We start from the raw sequence: 14,687 nt of genomic DNA, 5'->3' as shown, positions 1-14,687 counted from the left end.
TTGTTTTTCGTCGCTCACTTGCTGACCTTCTAGAGAAGAAAACGAGAAATTTCCTGTTTACTCTATGGATTATGTTGTTCATTCAGTTGTGTTGACGAACATGAACGGGATGCCTGGTTTTATTAAAATAGAAAAGACTTTATTTGCTTAGTTTTCAATCAATTTATAGACCTAATAATTTTTTTACCTTAAAAGCATCTTTTCCAACAAGAGCAAAATCCAAATCTGGCAACTGTGCGGCTTGAAAGTTCCCCAACAGAAAAGTTGTTTTGGGCGGTGTCGTTTTGTCCACTTTTATTATTAAATGCAATCTCTTTAAATAAGAACAAATTATTTTTAAATATAGAGTGAATGTCCTTTAATTCATCAATGGCTACCCATTGCCTGTTAATCAAATTGTTTCTTTTCACCTTATTTGTTCACTCTGGTACGAAATGGACGCAAATCATTTTACTGTGTTGAGCGTGCTGTAGTGCATCTCATTTTCATTGAAGAAATTTATCCCTTTTATAATCATAGGTTTTTCAATAAAATGCCACCAGTGTTCTTCAAGCCAAGATCCAAAGGGGCAGGATAACTGTGGTGCCTATAAACTATTTGACACAAGGAAAAGCATTCCAGTAGACTGCAACAGCGATGAATCTGTCACACCAGGCACATTTTGTGTCAAAATCACACAACAGGGCCCCAGAAGTTTTGTTTGTAAGACTGAATCTAATTTACTATCATTTTCTGAACTGTAAACATCATTTTGGTGTTCTGTCTATTTAGGGGATGGACGTTGGAGACAGGTTATCAGGCGCTGTGCTTCAGTTGCCGACACAGGTGTGACAGGCGTGTGTAACTGGGGAGTGAAAGAAAATGGTGTTTACTGGGAAGAGTGCTATTGCGCTCAAGATGGCTGCAATGGAGGCAGTCAGATCTCTACAGCCCTTTCCTCATTGCTTGTTCCCATCATCATTTCCATATTCACAAAACAGTATGCATGGTAGTATCGTCCCAGGCATATTTTCTCACTTTATGCAAATATTTCCATCTTAATGTTTCAAACAGTGCCTTTTTGGTCTGATCTGGTAGGTAGTTACCTGTTAGACACCTTTTTTAAAGAAAAAGTACAGCCACTTTTAGTGTTACGTTACCAACACGTATATCCGTCCAGCAACAAAAGATGTGTAACAAATCCGTCCTTTTTTGCTTTGTTTTTCATGACAGAGAGCGAGGAAAAGTCGCTTCTTCTGGCAAATAACTACATGATCTTTTTCCTGTGTCTTTTTTACTGGATACTGCAGGTTTCTATGTTTATATAACGACATGATCTTGAAAATAATAAATGAAAAGGGAGCCCCAGTTGATGTTTGGTCATGATTGGCTACATGTACCTTCCCAAAACTAGGCGAGGCAAGGGAAGGAAACTGCGATACATCACACACACGGTGTTGACTATGTGTGTCAACGTTGCAGCGAGATCCCCGTTTCTGCCAAGAGACCCTAAGCAGCCTGGAAATCTTTAAAAATATAAAAAAAGTATTGCAAGGAAGAAAGAAAAATAAAGTCGCTGAGAGCTCGTCGTCGTAAAAGAAGGAAGCTTTTTTCCGGTATTTCTTACTCTTTCTTTCCTCGACAACGAAAAGGAACAAGCATATGTAGTTCTAAAAGGGAGTCAGCAGTAGCATCTTGATATCATGTAGTCTCACTAAACATTTGCAACAGAATTTTTTTTCTTTTCGACGGCCCTTTGGCTTCTTTTCTTTACAAATAAGGGTTAGTACACCCCCAGCAAAGCTGTTGTTGTGTACGGCAAAAGAAACGTCGAAAAAACTTTTTTTTTTTTACTGTTTTTATTTCCTGTCTTCTTTGACCCCTCTTCTTTCACTCTGATGTTTGCGCATCTCCCAGACCCTATATTCGCTAAAGCTTCCTTTTATAGTCTATTTACACACAACTCACGGGGGTAGGAAAAAGGGAAAAAAAAAAGTTACCTCAACTTTCTTCTTCCTCTCTCCCTTTTTTCTCTCTCTCTCGTCAGTGTTTCATTCTTTCCCCCCTCTTCGGTGGGGAGAAGAAGAACAGGTTTGTATTCACACGCAAACAGCAGCAGGATCTCCCCTTCTATTTCGGCAAGAAGGGAAAAAAAGTGAGAAAAAGCAGGACCGAGTTTGCGATGAAGAGAAACATGTAGAGGTTGTGTGTGTATATTCGGTTGCTATATAGCCTTCACTTCCGTCTTCAACACATTTACAGGAAAGGTTTGGTTTGGCATACACTCTCACGGAGGGGGGTGGGGTGGACTAACTGCTATGTATTTTAGCTGACGTGAAATCCCTTTTTTTTTTTTCAATGGTTACGTGAGCGTATGTTTCCTGGAGGGCCGCCCTAGCAACCACAGCAAAAGCTGACATCAAGACAGAAACTACTAGACTATTCCCTTTACTGATACGCCGAGTTGTTACGTTATTTTGTTCAACCTCTAGAAACGTTAAAAACAGTAGAAATGCAATTCGAAAGAAAAAATGCTTCTTCCATTTTAGATTTGAATACGAGCTTTCCAAAAATTTTATAACGAATTGCATTAATTTTTTTCGCTTAGTTTATCTGCGCCATGGAGCGACCACCACCGACGACCAATAAAAACACATACTGAATTATACAACCAAATATAGGCGTCTCGAAAAAGGTGTCAGTTGTTTTATTTGCCTATTCTCAAAACAAAAAAGATTTCCTCAAAATCTTTATTCTTTTTTCCCCCTTTTTTCTTTATTGTTATGATGTGACGAAAGTCAAAGACCATTGACTCGTTTATTACAACTTGAACAGAGTCCACTATTTAGACGCTCCCCGACATGGAGTTGCACTACGCAGGACAATTTATCAAGTACATGCATATCCTTGACTGTATTGTAATACATAGGAAATTGGAGATAGTTCGTATTGCACACTTGTAACCTAGTCTACATAGTCAAATGCCCATTATATATATTAATATCATTATCTTCTACACTGTTCAGATAGTTTGCGGATATGCGAAACTCTAGTTTAAAAAAAAAAAAAAAGGGGGAAGAGGGAAAAATAAAAAGAGGGGCAAACGCTTTATTCCACTCGCGAAACTTTCCGGAACTCGGATGCGCTAGCGTGTACATAACGCACATGTAACGTATATCCTTCTTCTTTCCACGTTACGTACAGGGCAAAGAAGAAAAAAAAAACCATCATAGATCTAGCTATATAGTTTCAAACCCCGAATAGGTGGGAGACGGATGGGCTTTTTACTATAGCCGTGCGGATGATGGAGAGCTTTCGGTCTCAACTTTCGTTCGCGATCCATACAAGAGGGATATCGTGCGTCATGTTCAACGTTCGTTTGTTTCTACTTGGAGAAAGCTATATTTTTTATTATTGATAAATGTAGTGCACAAAAGAGCACCACCCGCTTTAAATGTTATAGCTCTTTAATCGATTTGTTTATAATTGATTGTTGAGAAACAGCTCGAGTATCGACGCATCTATTCGCTTTATACGGCGTACAAACAATCTCAATCGATACGCGCACATCAGTAATTGTCTGTGTCAATGAACAAATCAAATGAACAACTATAAGGCCTATTATCCACCACGGCGTTTAATCACTCGGCCAAGTGGATCAATTCAATCCACTACATTAGTCTACACATGTCTATTTATAGCGTCGGTCGTGTTGAGGCTCATCATTTGCCTAATATGCCGTCCAAAAGGGGCTCTGTTTAATAGTCTCGCCTACGCTGAAATCAAGTCAGCTAAGCTTATAACGCCATCATTTGCCGGACAAATGAAAGCCCACCCTCTTCCCCCCTTCTCGTCCTCCCACTCTATGCATATAGCGAGATGATTGCTCACGGCTGTCCCTCAAAATTTGGGTCCGTGCAAAATCGATCGGCGTCGCGGCAATTAATTTCCTCTGTGCCAAGTGGACTGTTGGCGATTTTCATGTGATGCGGGGCGGTATGCACATCATAAGACCTTTGCCATCGAAATTTCAATCCCGGCTAAATACCCACTAGCAAAGCATCTATGTCGGCAGCGGACGTTGGACCTGTTTGATGTTCTTTAATGACTGCCCCCCCCCCTTCCCCATCATTCGTCCTCTTCCTTTCGTTTGTGCAAGAGTTGGAGCGGACGGGAGTGATCCCCCTCCCTAAAGGGAGATGGAATGAAAGGCATCACGTGAATCTTTGCAGGTCGAGTGATACCTATTAGAAGTAGCCTAGCAAATATAAACCGAAGGGGCGTGGTGCTACAAGCCCCCTCATCTTCCTTTCTTCCTCGCTGATTATTGCATACTAGGTGAAGATAACAATCGTTACATGTATAGGCGGGTTAATTTCCCTGTCTTTTGCGAATTATTTTTAATTTTTAAGAGAATTAAAAAAGAAAAAAAAAAATTCGTAATAAAAGTAATTCATGGGGGTGGAGGGCGTTATAGACGTTGGTGTGCATGTTCACACAGCAAACACATATCCCGCAAGTATTGAATAAATACGGTCGAGTGTGCTGGCTGAGTGGAGCATCACATGATTGGCACCGAGCGCAAAAGGGAGGCGGCGGTGAGAGGGGGTGGGGGGGGGTTGAAGGGAGAAAAAGCGTCTACGTCTACGAGTACGGGAGTACAGCGTGATCGCAAAGTTTGTTAGAGCTCTCTCTCTCTTCTACGCAGGGGTGTGTGTGTGTGTGCTCAAACAAACACACACTCGAGGGAGTATATGCAAAACTAGAGAGGCAAGGGGCAGCCAACAGCGAAAATCAGTCGAGTGTAGATTATATGGACACAGTGGCACACGAATAAACCAACGATTTATAGACGAGTTTAAAAAAAAAAAAGGAAGGAGAACTATATAGTACTAGTGTGTGTGAATATGAGATATGAGCGAGGCCGGAATGAGGGTTCACAAAACGCTGTCACTTTGGCCTTTTAGTTTGATATTTTGCAAATAGTAGATGGCTAAAAAAACATTTTTTAAGGGCGTCATTTATAAACGATCGCGAGTATCTAAGGTGTAGGTGAACGCCTGACGCGTGTAGTCAAGGCGACCGATGAATTCAATGAACCGGAAGTGTGGGAGAAGGACAGAATGATATTTTGCTACCCGGGTTTCTTATTTTGCCCTGACAACTAGATAAAAATTAATGTGGGCTGCAAATCAGCATTGTTGAAAGCCAAAGAAATTCAAAGGACGAACGAGAGATGAAATTGGTTGCATCATAGTTCATCTGGGATCAAAGCCTAACTAAGAAATGTATCCAAATAATAAATTTTGAATCAATTCTGAGATTTAAACGAAGAAATTGCTTTGATTCCTGGCAAGTTTTTGCTATTTTTCAGGCCTCGTAAATCGATTTAACTGAATACACATGATTGATGGCTGAAATGAGTAAATAATTACGCCCACCAGTATTCTCCAAAATTACTTCTTTGCACTAACATGAATAACGTTCGAATCACGAACAAGAAAAAGCAGTTTCTCTCGTTTTACAGATCCATTTGTTAAACTAGAGGAACAAAATGTTTCTGTTAGTTGACTCGAATTGGATAACTTATGACTTGCTCCCATGTAACATTATTCCTACTATTCCTGCGGCTATGACGAAACACATGTTTGCACAGAGAAGTAAGTCTATAATTGAAGCCACAACAAAAGACACACACACAACGCAATGAATTTCTAGTCTACACGGGCCACGTAGTCCGCCATTGAAAACGTTGGCATCACACGAGTCTGGCGCATGTGTAAGATAATACATAACACGAATTAAATGTAATACTGCTGCAAAAAAAATTTACTTGCCCGAAGGGTGTGTATCGTTCGTGCACTCGTGTTGAGATGTAAAATTGCCTTTTGGAAATCCATTCACGTATCTTTGCCTCGCCTTCTTTCTATATACGTTTCACCTCACATGTGACGTGTGTACTAATATTTGCGCAAAACTAGCAGACGAAAAAAGAAAGGAAAATTTTATGTGATGTTACGACGGTAAGACATTATTGCTTCTAAATAATTACTGTTTAGGCCTACAGCATTTAAAAATAAATGTATGTGAAATTTATGAATAAAAGATTACCTGAAACTGAAAAAACCAAATATTAAATTTGCAAACATATTTTGTGTGAAATGGCGTCTGCAAATTCTTTGTTTGAATGGCGCCAAAAATTTTTGTTTTTTTTGCGGTTGGCAAGGTAAAACGAAATTCGACGAAAGTGGCGGGAATCGAACTTTACACTCCTAATCCCATGTCTACCAAGTTACCGATACCGACTAAGTTACCATCTTATTATGATATGAATAGAAGTTGAAGGCTTGTAACTTAAAATAAGTAAAGATCGCATCAACTTTGCTGCATTTGTGGCACTTACAGGAAAGCACCACGGCCGCCATTATTGTCAGTCCCCACAAGGGAATTATCGAAAAATTTCGAATTCTGCGGAGGATGGGTGAGGAAAGTGCCTGGCCTTGGAAATTATTTAAAATCATCCCTACAAAAAGGGAACGGGTTAGAAATTTGAGAAAAGATCTACATACTTTGATTTAAATATTTCTAGAACGAATGAAAAATATTCAAAATATTCAACATTATTTGCATAAATGACGAACAACGTTTTTTAGAGCAAAATTTTAATAAAAACCTTCAGTGATGTGTATCTCAATCATTTTACTCAGACCGTGTCAACCGGCGAAACTGCAGACTGGCGAAAAATAAAACTTATGAGAAAAAAAAATAAATAAATACGTATACATCCATAAAGTCGAAAAGGAAGTAAAAACGTATGCGCATATCAGCCCACTTGGGTACTGACGCCGTCATTTGCATATACGAATTTAATGTCGCAACAGCGGCGGCTGGTGCTGTTTCGCCAAAAAAAGGGAAGAAAAAAAATCTTTTTTTTTCTCCTCTTTATTTTATTGTTTCTTTGCAATTGCGTCATTGAAAGAAACTGTACGTGCGTCCTTGTTGTCATGGTATACATTATAGGCTATAACCCTCTTTCGACAGTATTTCCTAACAAGCTCTTTTCTTCTTTAACACAAAACAAAAAATACACAGCTACCGTTTTTATTTTTTGATTGAAGAAATCATTCAATAAGTGATGATTCATTCAAGATCACGAATTAAACATAGGTCGTCATGAGAGCTGACATTTTCATTTCTTTCGCCCAGTTATCAGAAAAAAATGGCCGACCATCAAATTCGCAAAATCGTTTTTTCTTTCCCTTTCTTGCCAATCACGTCAGCACATGTATTACCGGTTGCTATGTGCATCCCCCAGGCTCTGTCCTGCACGAAGATTTGTATCTTTTTGGCCAGCAAATAAATAACGCATTTATCGTCAAAAAAAAAGAAAAAGCAGCCAATGACGTTGCCGTCTGTATGGATTCCCCACTTCTTTTCTCCCTCGTGTGATATGTATAGCCTATATCCATCAGCGTTGCTTTTGGCCATCTAGGGCAAACAGTGCAAATGTTTTTTTATCGATGCTGCATAGAAACGATATAAAGTGAGGCGTCTCAGCAATGAGAGTCATAAATAAAAAGAGGCTCTCGTCCTTCGATGTGAAATCATTCAAATAGATGACGAGCTCAGTAAAGGGGATAGCCACGCAACGCAGACGAAATGATTCTCTATTCAAGGAAAAGAAAAAAAGCTCCTTTTCTCCATTTCTACTTTGTGTGTGCTTTTTTTCTGGATTTTAGAGCTATGAATACCGAATGTATTTCTTGAATACCCATTTTTGTTCAGAGAATGGGGAGACTAAATCAACTGCAGAGCGATTCAATTTTCTTTTTTTTTCTTCTAAAAAAAAACAATTCGTAGAAAAATTTCGCTGAAATCGATACCTGCTTATAAGCGAAAGAGATCGGCATACAACGGTAGCGTTGTTGCCTAGGTAAAAAGCCACGCCATACACCCAATATGCAAACGAATGCAATTCTGATGTAGACATGCCAATAGAATATAATGCCAAGATCAATGTTCTTTTATTATTTTTCTCGTGGGTCTATTCAAAAGTGATCTAAACACAGAAAGGGATCTATAAAGCAAACAGCATACTCTAGTCTATTGTTATCGTATATGACATCACACGGGCAAATAGCGCCATGGGCTATCCAACAAAAAAGAAATGAATATTTTCTTTTTCTTAAAACAAAAAAAATATATATTTCCAACCATAGTAGACGTAAGAAACAGTTTTGGACTCGATGAACTTACTCTCTCGCAGTCGGCCATTTTTTTTTCGCAGGCCATTTATCGGGCGGTTGAATGGATGGATGCTGCAACTGACTTTGTGCGGTCCTTATATATAAAACCCACTCTCCCGAAGTATGTCTACATCACCAGTCCCTGGGAAAAAAAAAGAAAAATATCCCCCCCCCTCCTTTTTCTCATTTTATGTATATGTATATAGAGCTATATAAGAGAGAGAGAGAGAGCGACACAAGGAAGCGGGGGGGAGGGGAGAGCTATAAATGCATGGGCTCTGCGGCTGCATCAGTTGCGGAATTTATTTATCAGCCGATCGATGTGTCGTCGACTGCTGCGAATAGGATATGGACCGACGGGGATAACACACACACACGGGGAAGGGAGGAGCTAAAACATCTCGGCCAGCAACTTATACAGGCGTTTGTGGTTGCCGGGCTAGAAGGGAGGGACACACACTCACGAAAAAAAAAGAAAATTAGGGGAAGGAAATAGCAGGGAAAAAAAGGGAATTGCAAAAAAAAAAGGAGACGCAACGAGGACGACACACACACACACACTCAGCAAATGGCGGATATAGAAGATTTTGTCGACTCTGACGCAATAGCAACGGCGATATCGACCACTATATACCACCACCATCTTTTTTTTTTGCGTTCGAGACATTCGAGTGTGTGCAGTTAGAGCTGGACATTTTTATGGGCCTTTTTTTTCGTCTTTTCCTATGTACTGCTGCTGCTGCCCCCTCTTATCTGTTTGATTTTATTTCCTCTCAGTTGGCAACCGGCAGATTTATTTTACCGGCATTTTTCGTTGTCCCCACAACTAAATAAACCAAGCGAAATGTATTTAATTTAAATTTTACGAATCGTTACCTCATTTTTAGTTTCTTTCTTTAAATATTCATCCCGCCATTCGTGAAAATTGTTGTGCGGCGTTGTCATTTTTTCAAAATTTGTTTTATTTTTTATTTTTATTTTCGTCATTCGTTTTTTTTTTTTTCATGTCCGCATTTGGGAAGAAACTGATAATGGTAGCATGCACAGCCTTCGACCGCGATGCTGGTAGTTTATGCACGTGAAGAAAAGAAAAATCGACCTTGACGACATCCCAATCACCTTATTAGTGCTGTTTAGCCAAATACCGTGCTTGTTTTATTTATTCGCCCACTTGTTTTCCATTTGCTTATTTAGAATAGAACATTTTTTTTTGGTATTTGGACATATATAGTATTCTATTGTATTTATATATACACACAGCGTAGTTTTGTGCCTTTTTTCTTTTTCGTAACGATAAAAAACAAGTGATTCAATGTCTGTTTAACATACGCAGATGACTTTGGATAGAACAAACGCCTTTCCAAGTAATACGAAGAAATTGTGTGATGACGTTTTTTTTGGAGGGGGGTGGTTTGCTAGAGCAAATTGATATTCAAAATTGGATTCCGTCATTTCTGCGCAGAGACATTGCCAGACGATAACATTCTATTTTTTTTTTTGATTTTCGCAATTTCGTCTGTCTGGGGGAGGTAAAAATCACTAATTTCTTGGAAAATTTATTTACATCAAACCGAACGGAAAAGGGCAATTAACAAAACTGGATCACCTTGAATAAAAAGGCAGACACTTAAAAATGTCGTCAAAAAAGATGAACGCCCAACGCTGCCAATTCCATGAATTTTCGTTTTTTTTGTACCAAGAAAATTTAATAATATTATTTATTCGCGCGAAAATGGTTTCAGATGTTAATTCACAGCAGTACGCCTATTCATTTTTTATTCAAATCCAGCGTTGCCAAGCTGCAAAACCTGTTTTTCATCAATGTCCAACAGTCACCATTCACACGAGGGGTTACGCAACACTTTAATTCGACCATCATGAGATGGACATGGGCAATACAAATTTTACGCCGTATGAAACTTGATTGTTCATTGTCCGTCTTCTAAAAAAATTATTGAAGCTGAGCCTCTGTATGCACAATTGAAAAAAAAAGAGCCATCAAAAGAGTAACCCACCGTTAACGTGGTGGTTGCGCATTACATGCCCAACGGAGGGGGGAATAAACAACAATAGGCCGGACTAGATAGGTCTACTAGTCCGGCATATGCAAAACCGGTCTTATAATAGGTCTATAGTCGCGCCCTCCCTGTACATATATTTTTTCTATTGATGATTACACGCGTGATTAAAAACGGAAAAAGGTGGACCAGTTTCTCTGATGTTCATCTCACAGCCGTTCCCCTCTTCGTAACTCCCAAAATTTTTTTTTGATAGAAAATCGTTTTAGTCGTTAGACAGAACAATAGGTTGAATATTCAAATTTTCAAATGAGGGCCAAAAGAATTTTCTTCTTCCGCTTTCGTCAAAAGAACAAAGTCTTCTTGTGTTTTTTTTTCTCTCTTATATCGTGTCCGTCGCTTTTTCCATCGCAAGGGGTAAGAGGAGTGAGGAGGGGAAAGGTATTCAGTTCCAGTTTTTGAAAATGAAATGTCGTCTATGGAATGTTCCATTAAAAAAGTAGGAGTATATATCCAATCCTTGGCCACCCCTTTTCTTTTTGATTATAAAGAATTACGAGAAAAACTTTGAAGGGTCCATCCCCCTCTCATTTGAAGAGAACAACATGGATCCGAAAAAGGGAGCAACAAACAAAAAATCGAACGCGTCTTTTCGTGAAAAGCTTTTTTTTTATTCATAAAAAAAAAAAATGCCGAGCGCAATTTAGAATTAAAAAAAAAGGAGGGACATGGAATGCGATTTCAACGGATAAAGTTCTCTTCTCCTTCTATACACGACCATCCAGTTGTTCGTTTGTCATATATTTTTTTTTTTTTATTTTCCTTATAAACAAAAAAGAAAAAAAAGCGGCGTTCTCGGGTTTAACATTTAAATATTTTACCGCCATTGTTGATCGAATAATTCAATAGAACCTTCCGGTTGTCTCACGTGGCGGTTAAACGCAGTTCCGGAATTCTATACCCCCTTACCTCAAAAGAAAATTTTTTCTGTCAATATTTTTTTTTTTTCTACACGCCTTTTTGATTATTCATAACATTGTTGACGTGTGGCGACTGAAATGTAAAAAATAAACGGCGGAAATAAACAAATGGACGACATTTGAAATTGCAAGTGTCCATTTCCAACTAGTAGAGAATATAGCAGCAATAAAAGTGAACAAAAAAAAAAAGTTTGATAGATTTATTGAGATTAGAAGTAGACTCACCAAGAGATGGAGACAAGGTTAGGTAATATAGCGAGAAAAAGAAGGAACAAAAGAAAGGATAATAAATCGTTACGTGACATTGCCAGGGAGATTGGACGTCAACCGACGTCCTCCATCCGATAACGAATGAATGAAGGCCTACATAAACTCGCCTTTTTTTAGGTTAAAAAAATTAAACGCATAAAAGACTGGCAGAAAAATGTAATTTTTTTTGTATACATATATAAGCGAGTGTGTACACATCAACGTAAAAATTATACATTGTGTGCATATAGGCTAGACTTTGTGTGTGGCCATATAACACACAGGCCATTCTTTGTTGTCCTTTTAAAAATGCTTGCAAATTTATTTGAAACGACAGACCGTATATTACGATTATTGTTTGCTGTTTTTTTTTAATGGCTAAAAAAAAAAACATTTACAGCTTTTCTTTTTTGCGAAAAAAGAAATTGCCAACAGGTCGTCAACATAAAACAAAACAAAAGACTTCAACAAAATAAAAGTTTAATATTTCACAACGAGATTTTGCAAAAGAACAACATTCGAAGTGCGAACAATTCACTAGGAAAATCATCTCTTGCCAAATGAAAATAATAGTTGTATATAAATTGATTACGTGTGTGTGAGTGGTTGCGTCATGAAAATGCTTATTATGCCACGACGATGACTCAACCCCCCGCTTGTTTGGCTCCCAGTTGGCCGAGCTTGGCTTCTCATTCACGCGGTCATATATATAGCAGTGTATCCACTAACACACACACACATGTATATATAAATATACAGCAGGAAGCAAGCAAAAAAAATATGTATACTCTATATACCGGCTGCTGCTGCTGCTGCCTCTGTGCGGTATATTTAGGCCAACAATCCGCCGATCTTTTGTGTTTCTTCTCTTCCCCCCCCCCCCCTTTTTTTTTATTATAATGGTTGTTACATTTGCGTGGTATGTAGTAAGAGCATCATTTTCTCTTATACATTTATACAACTCTTTTTTTTTTTTTTTCAATTTTCATCCTATTTTTTATATGCGCCTTGATATTTAAATTATAGCAGCAAAAAAATTAGAGAGGGTCACTTTAAAAAGAAAAAATGCATGCGAGGAAAAGAGGGGGGATGTATATGGATACGCTAACTGTCATTATAATCTGCATGGTATTCTCCTTTCTTGAGCCAAATAAATAATAACGAGCGCGCAGATGACAATAACACGACTAGACGCCATGTAAAAAAAGGAAAAAAGTGCGTTCGTCTTTCTCTCTTTCTTATATTGCATTTACCCATGCAACCCTTTTGCCCCCTCCCTCATCATTATGCACGTAGAACAGACTAATGTATTCCGGGTACAGCTCTTTTTACAGTTTTTTTTTCTTTTTTTTTTTGCTAATTTTTTTGGGGGGTATTTTATGCAAGTTGAGTCTTTTATATTACCCCCCCACCAAAAAAAAACTGATCGCCTGTTCCCACTGATTTTTTTTCTTCATCTACTGTCGGATGGAGGGTTCATTTATATTGTTGCGTGGGAATGCGTATTCAAATTATATGCAAATGAACCAATAGATCGAGTCTTAACAGTTTTTTTTTCTCGATTTTATTTTGAAGTAAAAAAAAAAAATAATGCAATGTCTTTTTGTTGTTGTCTTCTGCTGTGTGATGTTCCGTTAGAAGGGCTTGCTGTGTTTGCCCTGATTGTCTTATAAAACTTATATAACAAGGCCGTCGTCTTGTCCGTTGGGAATTGTAGAGGGCGGAGTCATACTTGTAACACACACGTAGGAAAAGGAAAAAAAAAGGAAAAAAAAAAGGAGAGCGCCTCTGGCAGTGAATTCGCCCAGCAACAGCCAACCGGCGTCCAGGCTCAGAAATCTTTATCCCAAAAAAATGTGAAAAAAAAGAAATGCCTATATTATTATATATATATATATATATATCGGCATTAAAGGTAACATTCTTTAACATTTTATTTGTGGGAAATGATCCAATAAATAATTTTTTCGTTTGTTTTAGATTTATTTTAGTTACCCTGAGGTTATATAGGCTGTCCAGGTAGAAAACAGGACCAAGCCCAGGGAAAAAATCTGCAAAAGTGCTAACCAAATTGGGAATTTAAAAAAAAAGAAAGGACTTTTTTTTTTATTTTCCTTTTTCTGTATTTGCCAAAAAAAGAAGTCACTTTGCTAGTGGACATGGCCGGCCCCTTTTTGATTTTCGCATTGTTTTCTATTTCTTTATTGCCGTTATTTTTTTGTGTGTTTACCTTTAGGAAATGTATAATCTTTTTTATCCTTAATGCAATGACATAATCCTTAAGGAAAAGTCTGACAATCTTTGACATTTCGTATTGAACCTCGCCATCCCACAAAAGGGAACTGAATTAGCCTATTTCGTATGGTGATTCAAACAAAATTAATTAATTAAAAATACCTCTTTTTTGAAATTTACGTTTGCCTACTCAAATATCTGTGCGCGGTATAAATATAGTAGCCTACAAAAGCAAAAAAAAAAAAAGAAATAGTTTCAATTTTTTTGTTTTGGGTTCCTGGACAACGGCAGCTGTCGAGCAGACGAAACTTGATTCCCCTTTCTCCTCCTCTTGCTTCTTCGTTCACAATATACATTTTTTTTTCCCTCTCTTCATCTCAATCTTTTAAATACATTTTGAGCTGATTAGCATCAGATCGTTTGAAAGTCTTCTGATGCAATCGTGTCACTAAAGTCCAAAGTTTTTCCACCGTTTTTGTGTTCTTCCTCAGACAGCCTGGGCTGTTCTTTTTTTTCGCCAATAGCAGACGCAGATTGCGTGTGTGTGGACTACGTGCACATGTTTATTTGACTTTAAAAGGACACTGTCTTTTTTTCTCTCCTTTTTTTTTTCTTGGTTGTGGCTTTTTTTTGCACTCAGAGGTCGCTCCCGCTGGCACTCCCTTTTTTTGTCTTTTCAAACAATTTTTGTGCCTGTTTCTTTTCTAACCAGTTCCCCTCTTTGAAAAAAAACGAATAATTTAGCGAAAATAAACCTGAAAAAAAAATCTGTTTTCCTTATCTAACCTCTCGATGTCCCTGTTTAGTGAAATGAATTTTGGATCAAAATTTGTTTTTGCTAAAAAGGGAAAAGTGATAGAAATGGTTTTCAAGGTTAGAAAAAAAAAATGAAGAGATAAAAATGATTATTAAAAAAACTGGCAAACAGGCCTGATGGCGATCACGCGGCACACGTGACCTTCTTCCTTTAACCCGCATTT

The 14,687-nt window shown here is 38.1% G+C and overlaps 1 protein-coding gene across 1 annotated transcript; it reads left to right on the top strand.

Moving 5' to 3' along the window:
* Positions 1-238: 238 nt before the first annotated feature.
* On the top strand, positions 239-1,347 carry LOC130686491 (uncharacterized). Its single transcript, XM_057509633.2, has 3 exons — positions 239-427; positions 520-702; positions 772-1,347. The coding sequence occupies exons 1-3, from the start codon at positions 352-354 to the stop codon at positions 990-992; spliced, it is 480 nt and encodes a 159-aa protein (XP_057365616.1). The 5' UTR covers positions 239-351; the 3' UTR covers positions 993-1,347.
* The last annotated feature ends 13,340 nt before the right edge of the window (positions 1,348-14,687 follow it).

Source organism: Daphnia carinata, chromosome 2 (genome assembly GCF_022539665.2).
Source record: "Daphnia carinata strain CSIRO-1 chromosome 2, CSIRO_AGI_Dcar_HiC_V3, whole genome shotgun sequence".
Classification (NCBI taxonomy): domain Eukaryota; kingdom Metazoa; phylum Arthropoda; class Branchiopoda; order Diplostraca; family Daphniidae; genus Daphnia; species Daphnia carinata.
Note: the sequence above shows the minus strand (reverse complement) of the source record. Positions and strands in the feature narration are given on the sequence as shown.